A 26,963-nucleotide genomic window follows, 5' to 3' on the forward strand; every position below is an offset into this window, starting at 1 on the left:
GTGACCGAGCAGTGTCCCATGACACAGCTCTGGGAGGTGATACAAGTGTCCCAGGAGGTGTCAGAGCAGTGTCCCACTGACACAGCTCAGGGAGGTGACAGAGCAGTGTCCACTGACACAGCTCTGGGAGGTGACAGCAGTGTCCCAGGAGGTGACAGAGCAGTGTCCCACTGACACAGCTCAGGGAGGTGACAGAGCAGTGTCCCAGGAGGTGACAGAGCAGTGTCCCACTGACACAGCTCAGGGAGGTGACAGAGCAGTGTCCCACAGACACATTTACACTCCATCACATGGCCAGCCAGCAGTCTGGAACTCATCCCCCCTGCCCAAGGGCTCCAGCCTCACCACCTGTGTGCCAGCTGTGGGAAACCTGCTCAGCTGGAGTCAGAGCCCCTGCCAGCCCCTCTGGAGCACTTGGGAAGAAAGGGAAAAGTTCCTGCAAAGAGCTTTCAGCCCCTTTCCCTCATGAAGGTGGAGGGTGTCACAACATCCAGCTTTTCTGTCTGATGGCTCTGCTTTGATCTGTATTTTTTTTCCCAGCATTCCTTGGCTGGTTTCGTGCCACAGCCTGGTGGCCACTTCAGTGGGAACATGATTGCCCTGCCCCTGGCAAACCACAGCACTTGGGGTGACTGAATCCACATCCCACGGCCTCGGGTCAGGCAAAGCTGCTTCCCCCATCCCTTGTGACCACCAGCACCCTGTGTGGCAGGGAGGTGGACACCTGACCCCAGAGTGGACAAGAACCAAGCCCTTACCATCCTTTTTTAGGATGACATCCCTGCCTTTGTGCTTCCAGATGATGGTGGGGGGCAGAGAGCTGACCACGTCACACACGATCACAGCATCGTCCCCCTCCTTGAACTCCTGAGGGGTGGGAGCGTTCTTGAACATCAGCTTTTCTGGAAAACAGGAAAGGAAAAGGTCACTGCAGCTTTCTCAGCACACCTGGAGCTGTGCTCCTGCCTCCATCCCGAGGGCAGCAGAGAAACCCCCAAATCCCAGGGATCTCCTTGTTCCAGGATTGAGGTCTGAGTGAAGGCACTGCCCACAGCACGCCCATTTCCAGCCCTGTGCCCACAGGGGGCTGAGTTACCACCCTGAACACCCCCTGGCACTGCTCAGCTCCCAGCAGGGAGGGAGAAGCTGCTGCAGAGCTCTGCTGGAGCAGCTGCTGGCTCTTCACAAACCCTCTGGACCTGGGGGTCCCTCTCCCCTCCACACCAGAGGGGTGTGTGTGTCACCCACATCAGCTCCTGTCCCTGTTCCCCCTGCCAGGAGCTCCATCCTCTTCTCTCCCTCCTTGCTCTGCTGCCTCTCAGAAAGATTTCAGCTGTGGGGCTGCTGGAGATGCCCTGAGCCTCCAGCCCATCCCATTCCCACCTTCCCCTCCTCACCAGGAAACCAGGCAGCACCTCAACACCTTTCCTTCACCCTCCTCTACCCTCCAGACCTTTTCCTAGGAAGGTGAAACAGCTTCCTGCCTAACCCTGCCTCACCCATGGGCAAGGAAAGAGCCAGGAGGGCAAGAAAGGAGTAAGGGGGCAAGGAAAGAGCCAGGGGAGAAAGGAAAGAACCAGGGGGAAAGGAAAGAACCAGGGGGGAAAGGAAAGAAAGAAGCAAGAGGGTAAGGAAAGAGCCAGGGGTCCAGGAAAGAAAGAGCCAAGGAAAGGGCCAGGGGGGCAAGAAAAGAACTAGGGGGGGCAAAAAAGGAGCAAGGGGGGCAAGGAAAGAGCCAGGGGGGCAAGGAAAGAACCAGGGGGAAAGAAAAGGGCCGGGGGAGGCAAGAAAAGAAAGAGCCAAGGAAAGAAAGAGCTGGAGGGGGGCAAGAAAAGGGACGGGAGGGGCAAGGAAAGAACCAGGGGGGACAAGAAAGAGCTGGGGGGCAAGAAAAGGCCCGAGAGTGCAAGGAAAGAACTTATGAGGGGAAAGGAAAGAGCCAGAGGGAGCTGCCTTACGGAAAATCTTGACGTTGACCGTGGCCTCGGAGTCGCCCTCCTCGGGGCTGCTGACCACACACTTGTAGATGCCGGCGTCGTCGATGTTGGCGTTGTAGATGGTGAGCGTGGAGGAGAAGTCATCGTTGCGCACCACCGAGATGCGCTGCTGGTTGGGGCTGAGCCGCTCCCCGTTCGGGGAGAACCACGAGATGTCCTTGAACTTGGCCTCCCCGGCCACTGCGGGGACACAGCGGGGTGAGACAGCCCGGCCCTGCACCGCCCCAAAATCCAGGGTCTGCCCCAAAATCCAGGGGCTGCCCCAAACCCCACAGCACAGTGAAACAGCCCGGCCCTGCATGGCCCCAAAACCCCAGGGGCTGCCCCAAAACCCCAGGGGCTGCCCCAAAACCCCACAGCACAGTGAGCCAGCCCAGCTCTGCATGGCCCCAAGCCCAGGGGCTGCCCCAAAATCCAGGGGCTGCCCCAAAGCCCACAGCACAGTGAAACAGCCTGACCCTGCATGGCCCCAAGCCCAGGGGCTGCCCCAAAATCCAGGGGCTGCCCCAAAACCCACAGCACAGTGAGCCAGCCCAGCTCTGCACACCCCAAACCCCAGGGTCTGACCCAAACTCCCTGCTGAGGGTCTGCCCCCAAACCCTCCTGCTGAGGGTCTGAGTGACCCTAGAGCATGGTGAGACAGCCCAGCCCTGCATCACCCCCAAACCCCAATGCTGAGGGTCTGCCCCAAAGCCCAGGGGCTGCCCCAAACCCTCCTGCTGAGGGTCTGACCCCTCATGGCATGGTGAGACAGCCCAGCCCTACATCACCCCCAAACCCCACTGCTGAGGGTCTGACCCAAAATCTACTGCTGAGGGTCTGACCGACCCCACAGCTCAGTGAGACAGCCCAGCTCTGCATGTCCCAAACCCCAGGCTCTGCCCCAAATCCCCTGCTGAGGCTCTGCATGCCCCAAACGCCCCAGCTGAGGGTCTGCCCCAAAGCCCCCTGTGAGGCTCTGACTGCCCCCAGAGCAGCAATACCATCCCAGCAGGGTCTGTCTCATTTTTGGATGAACCGATGAACCCTTCGGCCAGCACGCACCTTGGCATAAGAAGAACTTGGATTCTCCAACGCTGATCTCCCCCTGGCTGGGAACAATGTCCACTTGGAGAGAGGCTGGAAGTGAATGAGGACAGTCAGACACGGGCTGTGGGCTCCAGCAAAACACCTCTGCCAGCCTCACCATCCCCATGGATCCTTTATTCCATTTACAATTGGATGACACCTATTTTCTGATCTGAACTGCTGGTTTTAAACACCAGGGGAAGGTTTTAAACATGAGAAGAAGGTTTTAAACAAGAGAGAATGGTTTTAAACACCAGAACAAGGTTTTCAACACCAGAGAAAAGTTTTCAACACCAAAGGACAGCACCCATTTACCATTTCCCATTCCCATTTACCAGCAGCCCCTCCCAGTGCACACCCACGCAGGCCCAGTGCCCTCTTCCCCCAGCATCATCCCTGCCTCCTTCTTCATTGCATAAATTATGACCCATTAGGCAGAAAATGTAATTGGATTCTGGCTCTCCTCCAGCTACAGCTTAATTCCACAGCAGATCTGTGGCCTAACAAGCCCGGGTCAAGTTGAATTTGAGGACGCCAAAATAGGTTTTCTTTGGAAAACACCCTCTGTGCTTTCATGTAGCGCATGAAAATCTGAAAATCTCTCTCCCAGAGCAGCTAATTTTACCTCCAGACCACAGAGGCATTACTTCAGCTGCCAAGCACACCTGGGGTTATGAGAAACAAGCACAAGAAATGAAAACCTGGCTGGGCGTGCCAATGGCAACATTCCTTAAATGTGGGGAAACACGTGGGCTGGGGGTCAGGCACTGAGCCTGCAGCTCCCACAGCTGAGGGAGCACTGCCTGCCCTCGGTAGCAAACACAGGAATATCAGGGATGATGAATCCCACTCCATGTTCTTAGAGGGTTAATGTATTATTTTATGGTATTAAAGAATGCTATACTAAAACTATACTGTGGAATAGAGGAAGGGTACAGACAGAAGGCTGAAAAGATAATAATGAAAACTCCTGACTCCTTCCAGAGTCCTGACACAGCCTGACCCTGACTGGTCATTAAGTCAAAACAATTCACAGGAAACCAATGAAACAACCACCTGTGGGTAAACAATCTCCAACCACATTGCAAAGCAGCAAAACACAGGAGAAGCACATGGATAATATTGTTTTCCTTTTCTCTGAGGCTTCTCAGCTTCCCAGGAGCAGAAATCCTGGGCACAGGGATTTTCCAGAGAATGTGGCTGTGACATTCCCAGCTCGCCTGTCCTCGTTTCACTCCGCAGAGCCCAGCCCTGGCTGCAGGAGCAGCTCCAGGGGGATTTGCTGCCACTGTCACCTGGACAAGCAGGTCCCCAGGACAACGGGCTGTGCCTGCAATCTCACAAACCACCCCCAGCCCTCAGCTCGGGCTGTGATCACACTGCCAAAGCCAGCACGGCTGGTTTTAATCGCTGTTTAATCGTTATTTTTGCTTTGCAGTTCAGGGAAACGGGGACTATTTTTTTCCACTCTTCATTTAATAGACACTGCAAGCCCATTTGTATTCTGCTTCCAACTTCAAGCAATAAAGGCCTTTTTAGCATCACATAATAACTGCATTAAAAGGCCTCTTCATAATCACACAATAACACTTTTTATAGCTCTGCCCTCCCCCATATCTTTTATCTGGTTATAAAGTTCCACAGCCCCCAAAAAATGCTGAATAATTCCCCATTGATTAAAAAAAAAAAAAAAAAAAAAAGACAACAAATTTGCTAATGCAACTTCCTGTTCATCTGTAGTTCAATATAATTAGTTTTGCATCTCAACAAAAGAAATGAGCTCAAATTAAGCCGTGGTTCTGGTAATAGGCAGGGAGGCTGTGTCCCTGCTGGGCTCAGACTGAGCTGAAGGCAGGAGGCTGTACCTGGGCACTAAATAAAGTAAATAAAGTAAATTATGGGGAACTGGGCCTGTGGCTGCCCAAATTCCACAGGTGACACGCCAGGAACAGGAATATGAGTGGTCACACTGCTCTGGCTCCACAAAAGGAACATCTAGGAACACTAAATACACCCAATTAGTGGGGCTCTATTCCCTCAGATAAATGGAGTCCAGCCCCTCACATCCCTCCCTCCCACAAAACCACTGCTCCTTTGCAGCCCCCAGCACCGACCCCGAGAGGTCCCAGGTTGGGCTTGGAGGTCAGCAAGGACTGAAACCCTCTGGCCTCAGCCCACTCCAGCACTGGGGTCACTCCAGACCCACATCCCCAGGGATGCGTCCACACTGCAGCTCCCACCGAGGGCTAAACTCACTTCCAAGGGCTAAACTCAGTTCTAAGAGCTAAACTCACTTCCACGGGCTCTCCCTCCCACTCTGAGCCCAGGAGGGAATTTGGATGGGGTCTGCCTTGGAGGGGGTCCCCAGGAGCAGGAATGCTGTCACAGGTAACCCAGGTAACGATGCTTTACTGCAACAAAGCCCAGAGAAAACCCAGAATCAAAAAGCCCAGAATAAAAAAACCCAGAATCAGAAAAAACCCAGAATCAGAAAACCCCAAAATCAAAATATCCAAAAGATCTGGGCAAATAAAGCCCAGCAGGGATGAATTCAGCTGTGACCAAACCCCTGCTCCATTCTCACGGGCTGTACCTTTAATTTCGCTCATTTCTAGCAACGATTCACCAATTAAACCCAATTCCAGAAATAAAAACCATCAGGAAAGAAACATCTCCTGGATCTAATGGCCGGGATTTGCAGAGCTCGTGAGCGTGAAGCAGATTATGGTGAAAGCCCTCGGGGTTTAATGCACAACAAAGGCTTAACGAGACAAAGACAAGGCTCCTGTGCGCGGTCACTTTATTAAAAATACGCCGAGTGCTCGGGAGGAGGAGGAGGCAGCAGCTGGGATTGATCCCAGCTGGGATGCAGATCCAATTCCTGCCCCGTCGCCATGGCAACCGCTCCCTAAATCTGCCAGGAGCGGGAGGAGGGGATGGCTGAGTCCTGTGGGAATATCGGATCCTGGAGAGGCGGCAGCCGGGCGCACAACAGTGGGGAAGGTGTGCCCAGAGCACCCCAAAATTAAATAAAGGTGTGCCCAGAGAACCCCAAAATAAAATAAAGGTGTGCCCAGAATAAAATAAAGGTGTGCCCAGAGCACCCCAAAATTAAATAAAGGTGTGCCCAGAGCACCCCAAATAAAATAAAGGTGTGCCCAGAGCACCCCCGGGGGAGGAATCCCAAAATATAGGAGTGCCCAAAGGGGAGAGACATCCCAAAATAAAGACACCAAAGTCACCTCCAGGGCAGGGACATCCCAAAATAAAGAAAGGAGTGCCCAGAGCACCCCAGAATTAAATAAAGGTGTGCCCAGAGGAACCCAAAATAAAATAAGTGTGCCCAGAGAACCCCAAAATAAATAAAAGTGTGCCCAGAGCACCTCAAAATAAAATAAAGGTGTGCCCAGAGCACCCCAAAATTAAATAAAGGTGTGCCCAGAGCACCTCCGGGGGAGGAATCCCAAAATAAAGGTGTGCCCAAAGGGGAGGGACACCCCAACATAAAGAAAGGAGTGCCCAAAGGCACCTCCAGGGGAGGAATCCCAAAAGATAGATGTGCCCAAACCCACCTCCAGGGAAGGAACACCCCAAAACAACGACACCAAAGCCACCTCCAGGGGAGGGACATCCCTAAATAAAGGTGTGCTTGGCCACCCAGCTGAAATCAGGGGCCCAGGCAGCTGTGGCAGCACAAAAACACAGGCAGGGAACCCAGAGAGGTTTCTCCTCTGCTTCGTTTCAGTCAGGATTATTCTGCTCCTGAACAAAGTGACACGGCCAAGCTGATGCAGGGAATCTGTGCAGGGAAAAGGGAATCATTCCAATTATGTCCACCTTGTGAGCCCATCCTTTCCTTGTACAAGATCTGCTCACAAGCGCTTTTAATTTTTAAATGACCACAGGGCACACCAAAAAATGATCCTATGAACACCTTTTCCTACAGGAATTTATGAACTGCAGTAAAACTTCCCAGACACCTCAGTATTTTTACATGGAACACAATTTTATGCCTCTTTTGACGACATTCTTGATAAAAGCTTTTTATTGCTATGGATCATAAAACTAATAGTCCTATTTACCACAGCAAATATTTTCATTTACCTGAGGCAGGGTAAGCCGGGATGCTTTATGGAGCCATTAAATCAGAGAATGGACAACTTTAATTAAAAACCAAGCAAGTTACAATCTCGTGCTGAAAGAGAAATCTGGGTGGGTGACAGGGTGCTGCGGGAAGAACCCGGAGCAGATGAGGAAAGCAGGAATTGTAAAAGCTCAGGACTCAAGGATCTGTCAGATCTCTTGGTCCAGATGACCCTGAGGTGTTAGAAAGTCTCTTTTCCCCAGCCCCAAGACAGAAGAAGGAGTTGGGATTCCTTGGCTCTGCTTTCCAAGGTTGTTTGTTTTCTCTTATCTAACACATTCCTTCTCCAACCCGCTGAGCTCTGTCAGCTCCAGCTCGGGCTGGCAGAACACAGCCAAGGTGAAGGCAATGAATCAGAGCCCCTCCAATGCACACAACAGGAACAGCTCACACAACCCCAAATTTAGACATTTACAGCTCCAGAAGCTCAAAAATAGTTGATGCCAAGGGAGAAACAGAAGGAATCTGCACCCAGCCAGGGGGTCCAAAGGCCTTGAGCATCAGCTGTGACTGACAGGATGAATAAACACTCCCCAGATTGCCAGGAGCCAAGAAAAGCCTTCATCCTTCATCCCTGTCCTCTGGGAAGGCTCCTGGAAACTCAGGGAGAATGCAGCCCAGCAAACACAAGAAATGCAATCACTGCACCTCATCAGTTATGCAAGGCAGACAAAGAATGTTTCAGCTGAGCTTTTGTGCCCCAAAATTCAAGAGAACTGTCAGGAGCTCAGCTCTGAACCTGCCTTGGTCTCTACAAGCAGCACACTCCTTGAAATAACTTACTCCTACTTGCAAGAATTTACTCCAAGACTTGCAAGAATTTACTCCAAGAAAGCACCAGAAGAAAACGTCCAGTGATCCCCAAACACAAAATGCATTTCACTGGGTTTTCACACCTCTCTCTCCACTGATCTCCAAACACAAAATGGATTTTCACACTTCTTCTTATGCAGTAAAATCCAGGACAGGGGGGAAAATTGAAGGAAAGGGAACCAGACTCCAGACTTCAATTTCGCAAATTCCGCATTTCAATTTCCCAAATTCTGCACTTGAATTTCCTGAATTCTGCACTTGAATTTCCTGAATTCTGCACTTGAATTTCCCAAATTCTGCACTTGAATTTCCTGAATTCTGCACTTGAATTTCCTGAATTCTGGCAACAGCACTCCCAGGCACAGGGTGGGGTGGCTGGGGAGTCCTGCAGGGCCAGGAGTTGGACTTGGTGATTTTTCTGAGTCCCTTCCAGCTCAGGATGTTGTGGGGTAATTTTTGCAAAGGGTTACAAGTCCCAAAATCTCGACATGACTTTGAACACCGATGTGTTTGACTGATGCTAAAAACAGGGCTCTCATACAATCAGGTTTGCCACGTTTTCCTGGTACCTGCAATGTTTTAATTGGAATTATGGTGTAAGAACTACTCACTGCAAGGGAGCAGGAAGGGCAGGAGATGCTCAGTGATCTGTGAGGGCAAAGACCTTTAAAGCACCTGAGGATTCCCTCTGAATTCCTCCCCTCCCACACTGCCTGCTCCTCTCCTGGGTGTGAAATGACAGCACCAGAACAGCAGCCCTGCTCTGGAATACAAAAAACAGCCAGAAAAGGCAGCAGGAGTCAGAGAAATGTGCTCAGAGAGCAGCAGCAGAGTGGAAACGTCCCCAGAATGACAAACCCAAAGGCAGACCCGCAGCAGGGATGGATGTGCTGGAAGGACAAAGCCAAGTGTCAGAGCCTGGCCACGACTGAAAACCCCCTGCAAACCCTAACCCCCACCTGAGGATTCCTGCTGAATTCCTCCCCTCCCATACTGCCTGCTCCTCTCCTGGGTGTGAAATGACAGCACCAGAACAGCAGCCCTGCTCTGGAATACAAAAAACAGCCAGAAAAGGCAGCAGGAGTCAGAGAAATGTGCTCAGAGAGCAGCAGCAGAGTGGAAACGTCCCCAGAATGACAAACCCAAAGGCAGACCCGCAGCAGGGATGGATGTGCTGGAAGGACAAAGCCAAGTGTCAGAGCCTGGCCACGACTGAAAACCCCCTGCAAACCCTAACCCACTGCCCCTCTGAAAACCCCCCTGCAATCAGCATCGTTAATTAAAGCTCTTTGCTTTAAAGCATCCCCAGGGAGCAGCGAGAGGCACAGCTGAACATCCCAGATCCAACATCCTGCTGCCATCCCCACCCCCAGGAGCCCATCTCTGGTTTTCCAGCCCAAATCCCAGCCCTGCTCTCCTCACCCAGAACCAGGAACAGGGGAAATCAACTCGCTGCAAACTGCCCCCATTGTTTCAGGCTGAAAAAAGGAATTTCATCAGTGCAAAAATTCAGCTGGGACAACACAAAATTGTGTGGACAGGCAGCATGAAACCAGCCACGGCAAAAGGTTCTGGAAGGGACGAAAGTGGAACACCTTCTTCCCAACAATTCCCATTAAATAATCAATTGTGTTCTTTGTTATCTGCATTCCTTTGGTCATTTGCAAGGCCCTTTCCTCACCATCTCCCAGAAAACCAGAGTTCAGGATGTCACCTTTCCCCTTGGATATAAAACCCCTGCACTATCAACACAGAACCAGAAAAAAACCCCACACAAATCAAAACCTGCTGAGTTTATCTGACTGAATGGACAGTAAAACGTAAACGCAGTTTTTTGCTTTATAATAAAAACAATACTGGCAGAAACTGGGGCAAATAAGGCCAGAAAGGACAGAGAACAGATCTGGGCAGCAGCAGAAAATCCTGACAGGACGAGCAATGTCCCTGACATTCTTCAGTGGCAGTAAAAGTGGAGAACTGAACATTCCTTATAGAAAAATAAAAACATGTCTTCAGCCCTGCTCCCTTCATCCCCTGCCCAGCAAGCACATGAAATAATCCTTTGTAACTGTCCCTGAAAACTGGGATTCCTGCCAGTTTCCTGAATTACACGTGGATGGGGGTTTGACCTCCTAAACCATATATTTTAAGGTCAGAAAGCACCACTCTGCTGATCTGCTCCTTCAAAGGATCCAGAAAGGAATAAAGGCAAAACCTGCCAGGAATGGCTCAGTTCAGCCCCAAAATTCATTGTGGATAATCTGGATTGTGGCAGGTCAGGACAGCCAAGAAACTGCCTTTATTTCAGTGACATTAAACCAAATTTCAGTGACATTAAACCAAATTTCAGTGAAACTAAACCAAATTTCTTTGTGCCTACAAGTCAGGCACTCTCAGCACAGGATTCCAAGCCAGCCCTCTCTCACTCAAATGAAGTTCTCCAAAAATCCAAGCACAAAGCTGTGCCATGCACTACACCCAGAGCCAGGAACCACCACTGCACCCAAGGACAGCAGCACTTTCCACTCTAATTCAGAAAAGGCTTGGACTCAGCCAGACAGCACAAGGTTAATGGCCATGGAAGGGCAAAAAGGACTTTGTGTTCCCATTTCCAGGATGCCTTATGAGGGAGAAAGAGCTGGCATCAAAGCTGGTTCAGCAAATTAAAAAAAAAAAAAAACAGCATTAACTTTCTGCCACTGAAGGCAGCAGGTTTGAGATGCTCACTTCCACCAGGACGCCTGCAAGACATCGAGGTCCACCAACCTCCAGCTCAACCACCTCCCACCCATGGCTCCACTCAAATGATCCCAGTTACAGCACGGAATTTGTGTCAGAACAGCAGAAAAACTGACCAGTTTTTTCAGCCCTCCAGTCCGTGGCTTTCACGGGAAATCAAGACAAAGCACAGCTTCAAATTCCTCCTAAAAACACCCCGAGATATCCTTGTGCCTTAAATAACACCAGACCATTTCTGAACTGCTCCAGAGGTGAGAGCAGCTCCAGCAAAGCAAAGCTGCCCCACCATGAGCTGGGGTGCCTCAGGTGTTTCCCAATTTCACAGCCTGTGCTGCACAAACAGCCCTGTGCTGGGATTTTGGGGTGTCTGTAAAGGACCTGGCTGGTCCTGGTGCCTCCAGGATATCCTGAGATTCTGGGCAGATGCAGAAAGGAGAGGCAGGAGGCAGCAGCCACCACTTCTCTGTATTTTCTCTCCCCACATTTTTATCAGGAGCAGATGGGGCCCCTGCCCAGAGCCTGCTCCAGTTCCCCACACAATCCCCCAGCTCTGCCACTGCTATTTCTGCATCTCTGGGACAGATTTCTGCTGCCACTAACAACTGCTTGCTGCTGGAATGAAGGCCACAGTGGGGCTGGGAGGCTCTCTCCCTGCGTGGAGGGTTTATTTTTGTATTCCTGCATCCCACAATGAAATCCCATGAACGTGGCCCCTCCCCAGCAGAAAAAAGGCAGCTGTAAGAAGCACGAGCACAATGCAGAGCAGAGAGGTAAAATAATCAACATTCCTTATCCCACAGCCACTGGATGGGAAAGGAAAACTTGTCCACTCATCCCAAACTGCTTCTGTTCTGCTTGGGTCAGTCCAAAATGCAAACCCAGCCCAGGAGCTTGCACAGCAGGAGGCAGAGCTGGCACTGACAGCAAATCCTCTCTGAATTACGGTTTGGGCATGGTGACCCCAGAAATGCCACAGCAGGTTCCTGTGCAGCACTGGGAGCAGAGCAACATGTGCAATAAAGAGAAAAAAATGGGGAAAAGCCAGGCCAGGCAGAATTCAGCAGCACCTTCCTCGCTGGATCTGCCTGCTCACCCTTGGCTGGGATCACAAATGTAGGAGAGGCCCCTGCTGCACCCTCCAGATCCCACTCAGAGTTTCAGCATTTCTCCAGATCCCACTCAGAGTTTCAGCATCTCTTTGCACCACCCCACAAACCCACCAAAATGCCTTCTAACTTCCTGACAGCAAAATTACCCCAGTTCCTCCAAACAAACCGACTCGGTCACTAACTCCTCATTACCAAGGGCTGGATTTGGGTTTGGAGCCTTTTCTTTCTGTACCCACAGGGTGAGAACTCAATAAAAGCATCCCTGGCAGTGCCCAAGGCCAGGCTGGACAGGGGAATGTGTCCCTGCCACGGCAGGGCTGGCACTGGGTGGGCTTTAGGGTCCCCTCCAGCCCAAATCCTTCATCACTTCCATGATTTTCACCCCAGGTTCGCACACTGCCAGCTCCCAATCCTTCAGACCCTCCAATGGAATGCACAAATGGAAAGGGAGATCCCTTCCCCAGCCCTTTTAGGGTTATTTTCTGTTTCTCACTCAGCATCAGGGTCTCCAACCTTCCTGCAGATGCCCCTCACTGAAAGACCCCCAAAAAAGAAGGGGCTGGCTCCTGTGAGTACAGACTATAACAATAACAATAATAATATAGTGATAGTACAACAACAGTAGTATTAGAACAATAACAATATCACTAATAATAATAATACCAATAATACCAATAATGATAATGATGATAATAATGATAATGATGATAATGATGATGATGATAATAATGTCTTTATCCATAATTTATTATTAATAATAAATAATTGACATAACTAAAATAATAAATAACCAGCAACGTGCCCCCAGTGCCTTTCCCCTCCCCAGGCACAACAAAGGCAATAAAGCAGCTCCACTGCAGCCTGGATGAAGGCAGGGCTCAGGTAAGGGAAGGATGTGGCCAGGAAAGGAGCACGGGCTCTCACTGGGATGTTAATGAATGCAGCATCATTAACACCGAAGGGCTGCAGAGCTGAACACACAATCTTTGAACCCGGCCAAGCAAGTTAATGCCTGCATCAAACAAGCAGGTCAAGCTTTCCCCTGCCCCAGTTATTAAAATGGGAATTCTCGCCGTTATAGGGCGGCATTAAAAGGAATTTACTGGCCCTTTTATGTTTTACATTCGCTCGTGCAGTGCTACAGTTATTCAAAGTATTTGGCAGCCGGCTTTGCAGCCACAAAGGGCGTTTTGTTTCTGCCGGAGCGAAGGACAGGACAGACAAGGACAGATAAAAATAAGAGGAAGAAAAGGAGACAGAGGATGACGGAGCAACGCCACATCCGAGGAGCTGAAAATCGGAGGGGAAAAACTTCCTAAAACAAAGGCAAGGGCCACAGAGGGATTTCTCTGCCCGGGGTAACTGCAGCATTTTTCCTCCTGTGGGATCTGCCCTTCCCTGTAGTGAGCTGGGGGTCGGTCTCTTTCTCCGGACAAAACAGACAGAACAAGAGGACACAGCCTCAAGCTGCGCCAAGGGAGATACAGGCGAGACTTAAGGAGGAAGTTTTTCACAGAAAGAGTGGTCAAATACTGGAATCATCTGCCCAGGGAGGTGGTGGAGTCACCATCCCTGGATGTGTTCAAAAAAAGACTGGATGTGGCACTTGGTGCCATGATCTAGCTGAGGTGTTAGAACATGGGTTGGACTCGATGATCTTAAAGGTCCCTTCCAAGCTAGAAATTCTGTGATTCTGTGATTTTTCAGCGGGTTTGGCTGCATGGCAAACAGCAGCAAGGCAGGGAGGCACTGCCAGCAGCACCCACTGAGCACCACCCCACTGAAACACAGAGCTGTGCTTCGTGCCAGGGACACACAGGCAAAGTGTGAGTCTGGGACTGTGTACGTGTGCAAACCGACCGTGGGACAGTTAGAAAGACAGTTCTAATAAATAACTGAGGGAGTAAAGCATGGGAGAAGGCCTTTGAACCTGTCCTTTGTTCGCAATTAACCCTCCTAAGTCTGTGGCACTTGGTGCCATGATCTAGCTGAGGTGTTAGAACATGGGTTGGACTCGATGATCTTAAAGGTCCCTTCCAAGCTAGAAATTCTGTGATTCTGTGATTTTTCAGCGGGTTTGGCTGCATGGCAAACAGCAGCAAGGCAGGGAGGCAGTGCCAGCAGCACCCTGAGCTGAGCCACCACCCCACTGAAACACAGAGCTGTGCTTCGTGCCAGGGACACACAGGCAACGTGTGAGTCTGGGACTGTGTACGTGTGCAAACCGACCGTGGGACAGTTAGAAAGACAGTTCTACCCGCATCTGGAATCTGGTCCTCACCACCTGGGAGACTTCTTTCCTCTTTGGGAAGCTGGACCCCACCATCTGGGGATACTCTTTTCTGAGATACATCCTGAGAAAAACTACACCACAATAGTGTATAGAATTGTGACGTAAAAATTGGGAATAGAAACTGCTGAGAAAGCTCATGAGTACCCCTGTAAATCCCTGTGAGCCCCAAATATCGGCGTGCAGTTGGAGGGAAAACTTCCCCCGCTGCACCCAGCGCTGAACTGCTCACACTTCACCATATTAATTAATTAATAAATTGACTGCTGCTTGAATATTGGCCTAGTCAAGCTTCTCATTTATACCACCCCCAAAAAACTGCATTTTCATCTTTTATTTCACACCCAAGCCGGCCAAAGGCAGCACAAAGCATCAGCAGAGCCGTGTCACACTCCGGGCTGGGAGCTGCTCCAGCACAAATCAATTCCTTCTCTCCAGTCCAGCTTGGGCCTTTTTCTCCAGGCAGGATTTTTTTCCCTGTCCTGAGCTGAATTTTTATTCCCTGCACTAAACCAGCTCCTGGGAGAGGCAGCCCAGGCTGGTCAGGGCAGGCAGCTCCAATTAATGAGGTTTTAATGGGATTTCCAGCAGGTTGTGGTGGGAGCAGCACAGCCCTGCTCCTGCAGCACCTGCCAGGGAAGGGCAGATCCCACAGGAGGGGAGGAAACTGGAAAAATCCTTCAGAAGAAAAAAAAAAAAAAACAAAACCAAAAAAAAACAGGAAAAAATCCTACAGATCCCATAGGAGAGGAGGAAACCTGGAAAAATCCTACAGATCCCATAGGAGGAGAGGAAAAACTGGAAAAATCCTACGGATCCTATAAGAGAGAAAACCTGGAAAAATCCTACAGAAGAAAAAAAACAAAAAACAAAAAACAACAACACCCAAAAAAAAACTCAAAACAAAAACAACAGGAAAAATCCTACAGATCCCACAGGAGAGGAGAAAATAACAGGAAAAATCCTACAGATTCCATAGGAGGAGAGGAAAAACTGGAAAAATCCTACGGATCCCATAGGAGGGGAGGAAAACAGGAAAAATCCTACAGATCTCACAGGAACTGAGAAAAAATACAGGAAAAATCCCACAGAAGGAGAGGAAAAAACTGGAAAAACCCTAGAGAATGAAAGAAAAATATACCAGGAAAAATCCTACAGATCTCACAGAAGGAGAGGAAAACAAAAAAAAAAAAAACAAAACAAAACCAGTATTATTTCATTTATTTCTCCTGTGTTTTGCTGCTTTAGGATGTAGTTAGAGATTCTTTATCCACAGGTGGTTGTTTCATTGGTTTCATGTGAATTATTTTGATTTATTGGCCAATTGAAGCCAAGCTGTGTTGAGGCTTTGGAAGAGTCACAAGTTTTCATTATTATCTTTTTAGCCTTCTGTCTGTATCCTTTCTGTATTGTTTGGTATAGCTTAGTTTAGTATTCTTTAATATAATATAGATCATAAAATAATAAATCAGCCTTCTGAGAACATGGAGCCAGATCCATCATTCCTTCCTTCGCCTGGGAACCCCACAAATAAAAGACCCAAACCTCCCCACTCCGTGCCCTCCATCAGCACCTGTGAAAATCAAAAAGAAATCTATGCTTTGGTTAATTAAAATAAATAAATCTGTGCCTTTTCTTCGCTGGATGAAAAGAACTGCAAGAGGCAAAGGAAAGGCAGCCAGGGAGTCCAGCAGGGCCACTGGGAGCTGTGTGATACCAACCCAGCCCTCCCGGGATGTCTGCATGAGTAAAGCACCCACCAAAAAACATTCTCCCCTCAAAAAAAAAAGGAAAAAAAAAAAAAAAAGGAAAGAAAAAAAAGAGGGGGAAAAAAAGGACAAAAGGAGAAAAAATACAATAAAAAAGAAAAAAAGAAGAGGGGAAAATGGAAAAAATTTGAAAAAATAAATACAAATAGAAAATAAAAAAGAAGGAAAAAAAAAATAGAAAAAACTAGAAAGAGGAAAATAAAAGCCGTGCTGGCTGTAAATGAGAGCACTCAGGTCACTGCAGTAAATCACAGCCCTTAATTTCGTGTGAAAGGAGGGAATGTTAGACGACCACAGGACCCTCAAAGAGGCCTTTGTTAGGAGGAGCCCTGCGCATAAATACATTTCAGAAGCCTGGAGAAAGGAGGCTTAGAAAGCAAAATGCCTCTGGATTTTTTGGCCTTATTTTCTCACCTTTCAGAGGATAAAGAGGCTGAAAATCAAGAAGAGCTCCAAGTGACAATTAAGCCATTAGCACCCACCGGGAGCCCCTGGGCTGCACTATTGCAGCAGCACAAGCTCCTCCAAGGGCTCTGGGAAGCCACGAGGACTCAGGAGGAGCAGGAAAAATGCAGAAAAAAAAGCAGGAATCAGGAGTTCTCCGTCCTTCATCACTCCGGCAGATCCCACCACCACCGGTGACAAGGAGCAAGAGCTGAAATTCTTTGTCCCGCCTGATAAATGGGTGTTAAAGGCTCCGTCCTGCACTGCTGGAGCATCTTCTGCTGCTGGCTATGGTGTCCTCTCACCCCGGCTATTTCAGAGCACTGCAGATCCTGCCCTGGTAAAACTGCAGTGGGAATTCCCATGGGAATGTCCCCAAAATGCTCCCCCATCCCCTGCCACTGATGCTGACCTCGCATCCCTCAGTGAGAGCAAGGGCAGGCCTGAGCAGGAGCTGATCCCAGCTGGAATTCCCCCAAAATCAGAGCCCTGTTCTCCCAGGAACCACTGGAACAGACTGGAAAAAGCTTCTGGAGCACAGCAATCCCAAAGCCAGGGGCTTGGGAGAAATCATTTCAATCCCCACGGGCAAATGAGACATGAGGAATGAGTGGAGAGCATTAAAATAAAAACTGGACATTTACAGCTAATTAATGAAATTGAGGGGAAAACAATCTCCTGCAGGAGGAGGATGCTGCAGGTGCTGTCAATGATTCTGCCCAAAGCAGCAATGCCCAAGGTGGATTCGCTTCTGGAATTCCATCTTTTTTCCCTAAAACAACGGGGGGATGGGGGGATTCTCAGCTGGAATGAACTCAATTCCCCTGTGCCCTGACACACCAGGCTGGGCCTGGGATGGAAGAGCTTGGGCAAGGATGAACTGAAGCCCAAACTGAAGCCCAGATGAATCCCAAAGTGAACCCCAAACTGAAGCCCAGATGAATCCCAAAGTGAAGCCCAAACTGAAGCCCAGATGAACCCCAAACTGAACCCTAAACTGAAGCCCAGATGAATCCCAAATTGAAGCCCAAACTGAAGCCCAGATGAACCCCAAACTGGAGCCCCAGATGAACCCCAAACCGGACCCCAAAATGAACCCCAAATTGGACCCCAAACTGGAGCCCAGATGAATCCCAAAGAAGCCTGGAGAAAGGAGGCTTAGAAAGCAAAATGCCTCTGGATTTTTTGGCCTTATTTTCTCACCTTTCAGAGGATAAAGAGGCTGAAAATCAAGAAGAGCTCCAAGTGACAATTAAGCCATTAGCACCCACCGGGAGCCCCTGGGCTGCACTATTTCAGCAGCACAAGCTCCTCCAAGGGCTCTGGGAAGCCACGAGGACTCAGGAGGAGCAGGAAAAAAGCAGGAAAAAAAGCAGGAATCAGGAGTTCTCCGTCCTTCATCACTCCGGCAGATCCCTCCACCACCGGTGACAAGGAGCAAGAGCTGAAATTCTTTGTCCCGCCTGATAAATGGGTGTTAAAGGCTCCGTCCTGCACTGCTGGAGCATCTTCTGCTGCTGGCTATGGTGTCCTCTCACCCCGGCTATTTCAGAGCACTGCAGATCCTGCCCTGGTAAAACTGCAGTGGGAATTCCCATGGGAATGTCCCCAAAATGCTCCCCCATCCCCTGCCACTGATGCTGACCTCGCATCCCTCAGTGAGAGCAAGGGCAGGCCTGAGCAGGAGCTGATCCCAGCTGGAATTCCCCCAAAATCAGAGCCCTGTTCTCCCAGGAACCACTGGAACAGACTGGAAAAAGCTTCTGGAGCACAGCAATCCCAAAGCCAGGGGCTTGGGAGAAATCATTTCAATCCCCACGGGCAAATGAGACATGAGGAATGAGTGGAGAGCATTAAAATAAAAACTGGACATTTACAGCTAATTAATGAAATTGAGGGGAAAACAATCTCCTGCAGGAGGAGGATGCTGCAGGTGCTGTCAATGATTCTGCCCAAAGCAGCAATGCCCAAGGTGGATTCGCTTCTGGAATTCCATCTTTTTTCCCTAAAACAACGGGGGGATGGGGGGATTCTCAGCTGGAATGAACTCAATTCCCCTGTGCCCTGACACACCAGGCTGGGCCTGGGATGGAAGAGCTTGGGCAAGGATGAACTGAAGCCCAAACTGAAGCCCAGATGAATCCCAAATTGAAGCCCAAACTGAAGCCCAGATGAACCCCAAACTGGAGCCCAGATGAACCCCAAACTGCAGCCCAGATGAACCCCAAACTGGACCCCAAAATGAACCCCAAATTGGACCCCAAACTGGAGCCCAGATGAATCCCAAACTGAACCCCAAACTGGACCCCAAACTGAACCCCAAACTGGATCCCAAATTGGACCCCAAACTGGAGCCTAGATGAACCCCAAACCAGACCCCAAACCGGACCCCAAATCAATCCCAGGCTGCTGGGGCACAGACAGGACTGGCCACGGGACCAGCTGGGAACAGAGGGCCTGAGCTCATGTTCCATGGACTCCGTGCTCCTTCCCAGTGTGTGCAGCCCACAACAGATCAAACCCTGCCCAAATTCAGTGCCAGGAGTCCTGGGCTGTGTGACGTGTGGGAATAAACACAATAAACACAACAAACCCCAGCAGGGCCTTACTGACTCAGCTGAACACGGCGGACAAAGCATTAAACAAATTGGAGCCTCCAAATAATAAACACCTGCCCTCAATCCATGAGAACAGGGCAGAAATCTCCATGTAAAGAGCAGCCAGCTCCTGCAAACAAGAGCTGGCACCATTCCAGAGCCAAAACCGGGCTTCCAGGACGGAGCAAAATTTGGGACTCGGCGGAGGAGAGGCCTGGAACGAGTTTGTTATCACGCAATTAAAGCACTGCTAATTCCTTGTGCAGCAAACGCAGAACTCTGCTCCTTGCAGGGTGGATGGATGGGTGGATGGATGGATGGATGGACAGCAGCAGGGATGAGGACCAGGCAGGCAGCAGCAAACACAAGTCCATAGGGAATGGATTATACATGGCTTAAATGGCCTAATCCACTTTGCCTTCAACAGGTCCCACATAAACAAGGCTCCAGTGCATGTTAAATAAAAGCCCCATGAAATTTTAATGAAAAGCAATATGCAGTTACAGAAACTAATCTGCTAAATGGAATCATTTCATAAGTGGCAAATTCTGCGAGGCAAGAGGAGTGGTGAAATAACCTTATCTAATACCCAATATCTGAGAGCAGCGTGAACATTGGGTTTAGGGCACAGCAGAGTGGGAACAGGAGATTTTTCCAGCCTGAATTACTGGAATTAGGAAGCTGTTCTGAACTCTGCCCCTGACATTGTGCTTTACCTTGAGCAGAACACTGCCCATGCTTGTGCTGCTTCAGCCTGACTTGTTATTTTAATATTTCCTTTAGCTTGGTGACAAGCCCAATAAGGCACCAGTCCTGTCAGGGCACTGGAGACTCCTGTCACCCAAATCACTGCAATTATGGCCAGGAACAGGAGCCATAGCCCAGTGCCAGGAGCAATCCTGTCCCTGAGCACGTCGCCATCCCCTGCCATCCCTGTGATCGTGGAGATGAGCACACACAAACCAAACCCGCTGCACTCCTGACAGCCCAGCGATGGAAATGAGATTTCCCTGCAGCACACTCACCAGGCATTGCTAAACCCCTGGTTTCAAGGCCTGGGGGCCAGCACTATTAGAATCCAAGAGTAGATTTTGCCACAAGGTAAAACAGGATTAGGAAAAAACCCCTCAGTCTTTCTTTTCAGGGCTCAGCTACTTCCTCAGGCTGGATCCAGTCTCGGTACAAAGCACAGCACATAAACAGCATTTGTTGTCTGCAGAGCTTCCTTCCACACACATTTCATTCCTCACCCCTTGGAAAGGAATTAAAACCCAACCAAACTGCTTCTGCAGGCAGCTGAGCTTTGGCTTGGGCTGATAAAGGATGTGAGGAACAGGCTGTGGAGAAGAAGGGAATGGTGTAAAACAGATTAGCAGGGATCTCTGGCACTGGGAAGCCCAGCTGGCAGCTCAGCCCCAGCAGCCACTGAGGGTTATCAGCCCTTATCTGTGGGCAGGCAGCTGATGTGATCACCTCTGAGTGTGACCAACAGCAAGGCCTGAGCACAGCTACACCCTGACCAGGGCCTGATCAATGGAGTGACTGAAACCTGATCAATGGAGTGATCAGAACATGATCAATGGAGTGACTGAAACCTGATCAATGCACAGACCAGAGCCTGATCAATGGAGTGACTGAAACCTGATCAATGGAGTGATCAGGACATGATCAATGGAGTGACTGAAACCTGATCAATGCACTGACCAGAGCCTGATCAATGGACTGACTGAAACCTGATCAATGGAGTGATCAGAACATGATCAATGGAGTGACTGAAACCTGATCAATGCACTGACCAGAGCCTGATCAATGGAGTGACTGAAACCTGATCAATGCACTGACCAGAGCCTGATCAATGGACTGACTGAAACCTGATCAATGCACTGACCAGAGCCTGATCAATGGACTGACTGAAACCTGATCAATGGAGTGATCAGAACATGATCAATGGAGTGACTGAAACCTGATCAATGCACTGACCAGAGCCTGATCAATGGAGTGACTGAAACCTGATCAATGCACTGACCAGAGCCTGATCAATGGACTGACTGAAACCTGATCAATGGAGTGATCAGAACATGATCAATGGAGTGACTGAAACCTGATCAATGCACTGACCAGAGCCTGATCAATGGAGTGACTGAAACCTGATCAATGCACTGACCAGAGCCTGATCAATGGACTGACTGAAACCTGATCAATGGAGTGATCAGAACATGATCAATGGAGTGACTGAAACCTGATCAATGCACTGACCAGAGCCTGATCAATGGAGTGACTGAAACCTGATCAATGCACTGACCAGAGCCTGCCAGCCAAGCAGAAACATTCCAGGGATGAGACAGAGAGATGAGAAAAAAAAAAAATCAGAAAGATAAATTAGATTAGTCTTTTGTTCACTGTGTCACATCAGATTCTCTTGAAACAACTTGAAAAATGAATGTGTCAGGAAATTGGGGCTGCTTATCAACTCTGCAAACTGCAACACCAAAGCAACCAGACACACTGTGTATTTCCCCCCTCTAATGTGCAAGATAATTGCCATAAATCATATGTTTCATTCCTTAATTATTTTGAAAAGGGAACAGATGATAAAGAATGAAACACCAGGAAAAAAATGAGCTGCAATGGAAATGCAGAGGGAAGGGAAAGGCTGTGCAGGAGGGGCACAGCTGATCACTGATTAAAAATCAATGCACCTCCCCGAGCCCACATGTCCTGCCACAAACATTTTCTATCTGGGTGTGGAGATTTAAAACCTAAAGCAGCTTTGGGTTGCTTTTAGGCCATTTTTTACCATTCTTTCCCCTCAAAAACAAATAATACATATCTGTGTTTGTTTTCCAATGAGTCCCACTCAATAATCCATTTCAGAAAGCAGATTTCTCACAGAGAAGTGTCACAGTCAAGGATGCAACACAGCCACTGGCTCCCAAAATACAATCCCAAGGGTTTTTTGCAACACTGAATATACACTCTATTATTTAAAAGCACTGAATATACATTCTATTACTTAAAAACGTTATGCAGCCCTTGGGAGCAGCCAAAAAAAAAAGGGAGAGGCAATCTGATTTATAACCCAGGAAGAGGGAAAACAAGGAAAATTCCAACAGGAGTACGTTTTGGGACGAGAAGCGACACAATTTCCTTATTTTCCATATTGTCTCTGTAGGGGAACTCCAGCCATGAATAAGTCTCTTGTTCATTCTGGGGCATCACAAGGCACAAAGCGCAGCCAAATCCTGCCCTGGGAGCTTCCACTGGAGAGGAACAACAGGGAAAGGAAAGGGGGTTTGTCCTCGTGGGACACTGCCACCTTCATTAGGGTCACAGCCACTAATTACAGCCACCAGCACGGCCAGGGCTCCTTCCCAAGCAGATGTGCAGAGAACCCCATGCCACCATGATATTTTCTGGAAAATCCTCTTTGCCCAGGATTTTCCTCCTGAGGAGCTGAGAAGCCTCAGAAAAGAAACGTGAACAATGATGATCTGATTGCTTGGAATGTGCTTTGGAGCTCGTTTACCACGGGTGCAGCTTTGCTGGGTTCCATGGGGGTTTTTTACTTCGTGACCAGTCCAGCTCTGTCAGGACTTTGCAGAGCCACAGGTTTTTATTATTCATTCTTGTCCAGCCTTCTGAGGTATCCTTTGTTCTTTTTAGTTTAGCTTTAGTATAGCAATCTAATGTGATATAATGTGATATGATAAGATATATATGATATGATATAATATGATATAATATATATAATATAGAATAATATAGAATACTAAATATAATATAATGAATATAATAAAATAATACAATAAATTAATAATATATGACACTAAATATAATATAATAAATATATTAAATTAATATAATGAATTAATAATATAATTAACATAATATAATATAATATAAGCCTTCTGAAACATGGAGTCAAGATTCTCATCTCTTCCCTCGCCCTGGGGACCCTCGAACACAACCACAAATCCCCAGCATTTCTGTCCAGTGAGGATGATGATGGTAAGGCTGGGTGAGGGTGACTGCAGAATTCCAGCTCCCCCAGAAATAACCCGAGCTGCATTTCCCCAAGGCAGGGAGTGACAGCTCCCAGTGGCAGGTCCCTCTGCCTGTGGCACGCTGAATGAACCCTGAAATCTCCTTCAGGAGGAAGAAAACACCTTTGGCACTTTGGAATCAGCTAAGAGCAAAGAAACCAACTGGAAATTCAGGTGGCGCGGCAAGGAAGATGTTCCAAACCCAGCACAGCCCCTGTGAGTCCTGCACACACTCAGGGCACTACTTACAGCAATTAAAAACCCATCAGAAACCCAAACGCTGGAATTCTCGCCCTGAGAACAGGCACACTCTGTTCCCTGCACAAACCCTGCCTCCCTTCACAGCTCAGTGCCTGTTTTCTTGGCACAATTATCATTTTTAACCACGATTTAACCACAATGCCTGTCCCTGGCAGAGCAAGGAGGCTCTGTGGGCTCCCCACACCTTGGGAGAATCAAGGAATTCCCGCCAGGATTGTGCTGTCCCAGCTCCCCCCCTGCACAAGAACTGAGAATTCTGTGCCCAGGAACACCAACCTGGCTGAGGGCTCAGAAAAGGCTTTTGAGCAGGGAAAAATGGGTAAAATCAGCTGCTTCTCCAACTGCAGCAATGCTGGAAGGAACTGTGACCCCAAAATGCGGCAGTGGGACACCCCAAAATCCAGGGACACCGGGGGGGTCTCCCCATCCCCAGGACTCCGCAGCCTCCCCTTTCCACCCAGATATTCCAGCTCCCACCAGTTATTCCAGGCTGTGCTCCCAGCCCCCTCAACCACACAACTTCCAGAAAAGATAAGGACAAGCTTTCCCACTCATGGAAAATTCCAGCAACATCACGTTATTGGGGGGGGGGGGGGGGGGGGAAATACAATAAATCAACTCCCAGCACTGCCAAAATCCTGCCCACAACAAGGATTGACAGGGGTTTAAGCTGCTCACATCCAGCAGGAACAGCCTCGTGTGCCTGGCTTGGAGAAGCCTCAAACCGAGGACATTCAGTCAGGATTGTCTGCAGGAGATGATAATTTAAATTAATTTAAAAAAAAAAATAAAAATCAAGCAGCTGCTGCCAAGGGAAATGTTGGCTCTGAGTTTCTCTGGAAGTGCTCTGTGGGCAGGCAGTGAAAGCTCCTATACAGCACTGCTGGCATCCCATAATTTCCTGTTCTCCCTCCTCTGGCTGCATGGATGGTTTTCCTTGCACAAGGAACCCCAGTGCTGGAAAAGGGCATCTGTGCTGAGCAGGGATTCATGCTCACTTTGCATCATTAAAAATGGCATTTTTGGTCAAGGCTGCGGGTGGCAGGGCAGGCAGGAATTCAGCTGGGGAGGGGTTGAAGTTTCCAAGGAGAAGGGTTTTTATTGGGAAAAAATAAAAATCAGAATTTTTTATTGAAAAAAAAATTCAGTTTGAAATCCACTGAAATCCAGATCCCATAAAACAAACATTCTAAATCAAACACTGCATTTCATCTCCACTGGGTTTTCCAGAAGCACCTGAAGGTGAAGAGCTCAATAAAAAAATGGCCAAAACTTCTGTGAGCACCAGAGAACAGCACAAACCAGAGAGAAAATGTTCCCAAAGGGTTAACAGGGCTAGAAAAGGTGTTGGTAGCTGGGTCTAACAGGATATCCAGGGAAACACAACGCATTTAATGCACATTTTAATGCACATCAGGCTCTGCAGGAGGATGCTCCAAGGGGCACCCAGCCTGGTGCTTTCACAGCCACAAACTCAGGACCTGCTCTGCAAGATGCTCCCAGCTGCAATCCGGTTTGTGAGAGCAGAAAATGCAGCGTGGGCAGAACTGCCCCTCTGGAATGTCCCGTTTTACCAGGCAAGGCAGGACACCTGGAGCCAGGAGCAGGACAGGGTGCAGGAGAAATCCTGGGGTGCAGGGGACAACCTGGGGTGCAGGGGACACCCTCGAGATGCAGGACACAGCCTGGGGTGCAGGAGAAACCCCCAGGGTGCAGGACAAAGCATCTTCAGGAGCTGTTCCATCAGGAGCAGCCTCTGCAGGCTGGGCCAGCAGCAGTGCAGGATGCTCAGCAGCAGTGCAGCAGCAGTGCAGGACGTCCTGCATCACTGCAGGATGCCCTGCAGCAGTGCAGGATGCCCAGCAGCAGTGCAGGATGCCCTGCAGCACTGCAGGATGTCCTGCAGCAGTGCAAGATGCCCTGGGGATCTCGGGAAAGCTCCTCTCAGGCTGAACCTCCAGCAGGATATTTGGATTTTGCGATCTCTCGGCTGCCAAGTGAAGGGTTGCTCAGGTGGGCCCATCAGCCCGGCACCCAGACACACCTCCTGCAGAAATACCCTGCAGAAACAAGCCCTGCTGCTCCCAGACCGGCTCTGCCACACCGAGACCACCCAGGGAGGCTGGCAAGATCTTTTTTAAAGGAACTGCTGCTCGTTGTTCATCACTGTCCCCTGGCTGTCGCTTTTCAGATCACCCTCTGCACTTGGTAATGCTCAGTTTGTTTGAGTTCAGCACAGCAGCAGCAGCCAGGTCTGTTCTCCCCAGAGCTGTCACTGTTACCTTGATTGAATTCCTTTTCCCAGCCCAGCCCAAGTGACATTCCAGCAAACAAAATCACCCTGAAGGCGACTCAAGCCAAAGCGAAATCCTCAGGAACCCCGCAACGTGCACAGAAGCACCAACAAACACTCCTGACACCGTGCAGCACTCCAATTTCCTTCAAACAACGGGATTAGCTGCTGGATTTGGATGGATTGGATGCTCAGCACAGCTAATAATACCTGACATGGGGCAGAGCAGCCAAAGCTGATCTGTCACTGCCAGCTCCATCATTCCCTGCATCTGGACACCGCTGACACATCAGAGCAGAACAGGAACAACTCCAGGCTGCTCTTCCCCAAAGGTTCAGAAACACAGGAACAAGATCATTCACGGCTCTTAGTAAGAATATTGTGCCTTCTAGGGGAAAAAATATTAATTAATAAAAAAAAATCAAGGCTGTAAGAGGATAAAAGGGTTTAGGGTGTACAAAACCAGACTTTGAGGAGCCCCAGGAGCCCCCACGTGGGACCAGCTGAGATCCAGCTGCTCCTGTCTCAGGTTTAAGCACAATTCCACTTTGAGGTACCTAAAATGCCCCCAGGTTCAATGCAGAAAGAGCCAAAAGCACGACCTTGAACCAAAGCTGACCCTCACATCTGGGGACAGATGTGCCCAGTGAATTCACACACTTCAGGCAGCGAGGGGAAAGAAAAAAGGATTTGGTGCCTAAGTCAGCGTGGTCAGGGAATCCAAAGTGCAGGTGGAATCTGTCTGTGTGACAGAAAAAGATAAAAAATCAAAGCTTGCTAATTGAATCTTTGAAGGGAAAGATTAAAATGTTCTGTTATAAATTCTTCTTTACAGAAAGCAGAGCTGTAGGCACAGTTCTGCCTTCAATCCTGCAGCTGCACAGATAAAAATACCCACAGTAACCCAAGATAATTTCAACTCTGGAGTAGCATCTACGTAATTCATGTCCAATCATCTCCTTCCTAAAATCAGCCCTGACTCATGAATGACGGGGGATTTCAGTTTTAAGAAACATTTTCATCCCCTGTGGGAAAAACACAAAGTGTTGTTTGCTCATCCATGTTCAAAAGTCTGCTTGGAGCATCACATAATGCAGTGGGAGCTTTGTATCACTAAAACACAAATAATTAAAGATGCATTTGGATGGGGGTTTTATTCCTTTTTTGTATCTGCTGAAGAAAAAGCCAAGCCCAAAGGATAATTCCCACAGAATTATTAAGAACTGTGGCCAAGCAGAGAACTGCAAACAGCACAAGCCAGCAATTGTCTGTGCAGGGAACAATGGATCTGTCCACGGGGTGAGCTCATTAAAAAATGCACTCTGGAGGCAGGGCTGGCACTCAGAGCTCAGTGCAAGGTGATTTTTGTTATCAGCCAGCACCTCCTGGGACATCC

General features: G+C 49.0%; 1 protein-coding gene across 10 annotated transcripts in view; it reads right to left on the reverse strand.

Annotated features, from left to right (window-relative positions):
* NCAM1 (neural cell adhesion molecule 1) overlaps positions 1 to 26,963 on the reverse strand; it is a 78,863-nt gene that overhangs the window by 34,306 nt on the left and 17,594 nt on the right. For all 10 annotated transcript variants that reach the window (XM_041458147.1, XM_041458139.1, XM_041458146.1 and 7 more), the window contains exons 2-4: positions 3,042 to 3,116; positions 1,959 to 2,177; positions 759 to 902 (exon numbers count right to left, since the gene is read on the reverse strand). In XM_041458147.1, the coding sequence (XP_041314081.1) occupies positions 759 to 902; positions 1,959 to 2,177; positions 3,042 to 3,116 (438 nt within the window). The remainder of the gene's footprint in view (positions 1 to 758; positions 903 to 1,958; positions 2,178 to 3,041; positions 3,117 to 26,963) is intronic.

This window comes from Pyrgilauda ruficollis, unplaced genomic scaffold, assembly GCF_017590135.1.
Source record: "Pyrgilauda ruficollis isolate IOZ18807 unplaced genomic scaffold, ASM1759013v1 scaffold126, whole genome shotgun sequence".
NCBI classification, from domain to species: Eukaryota; Metazoa; Chordata; class Aves; order Passeriformes; family Passeridae; genus Pyrgilauda; species Pyrgilauda ruficollis.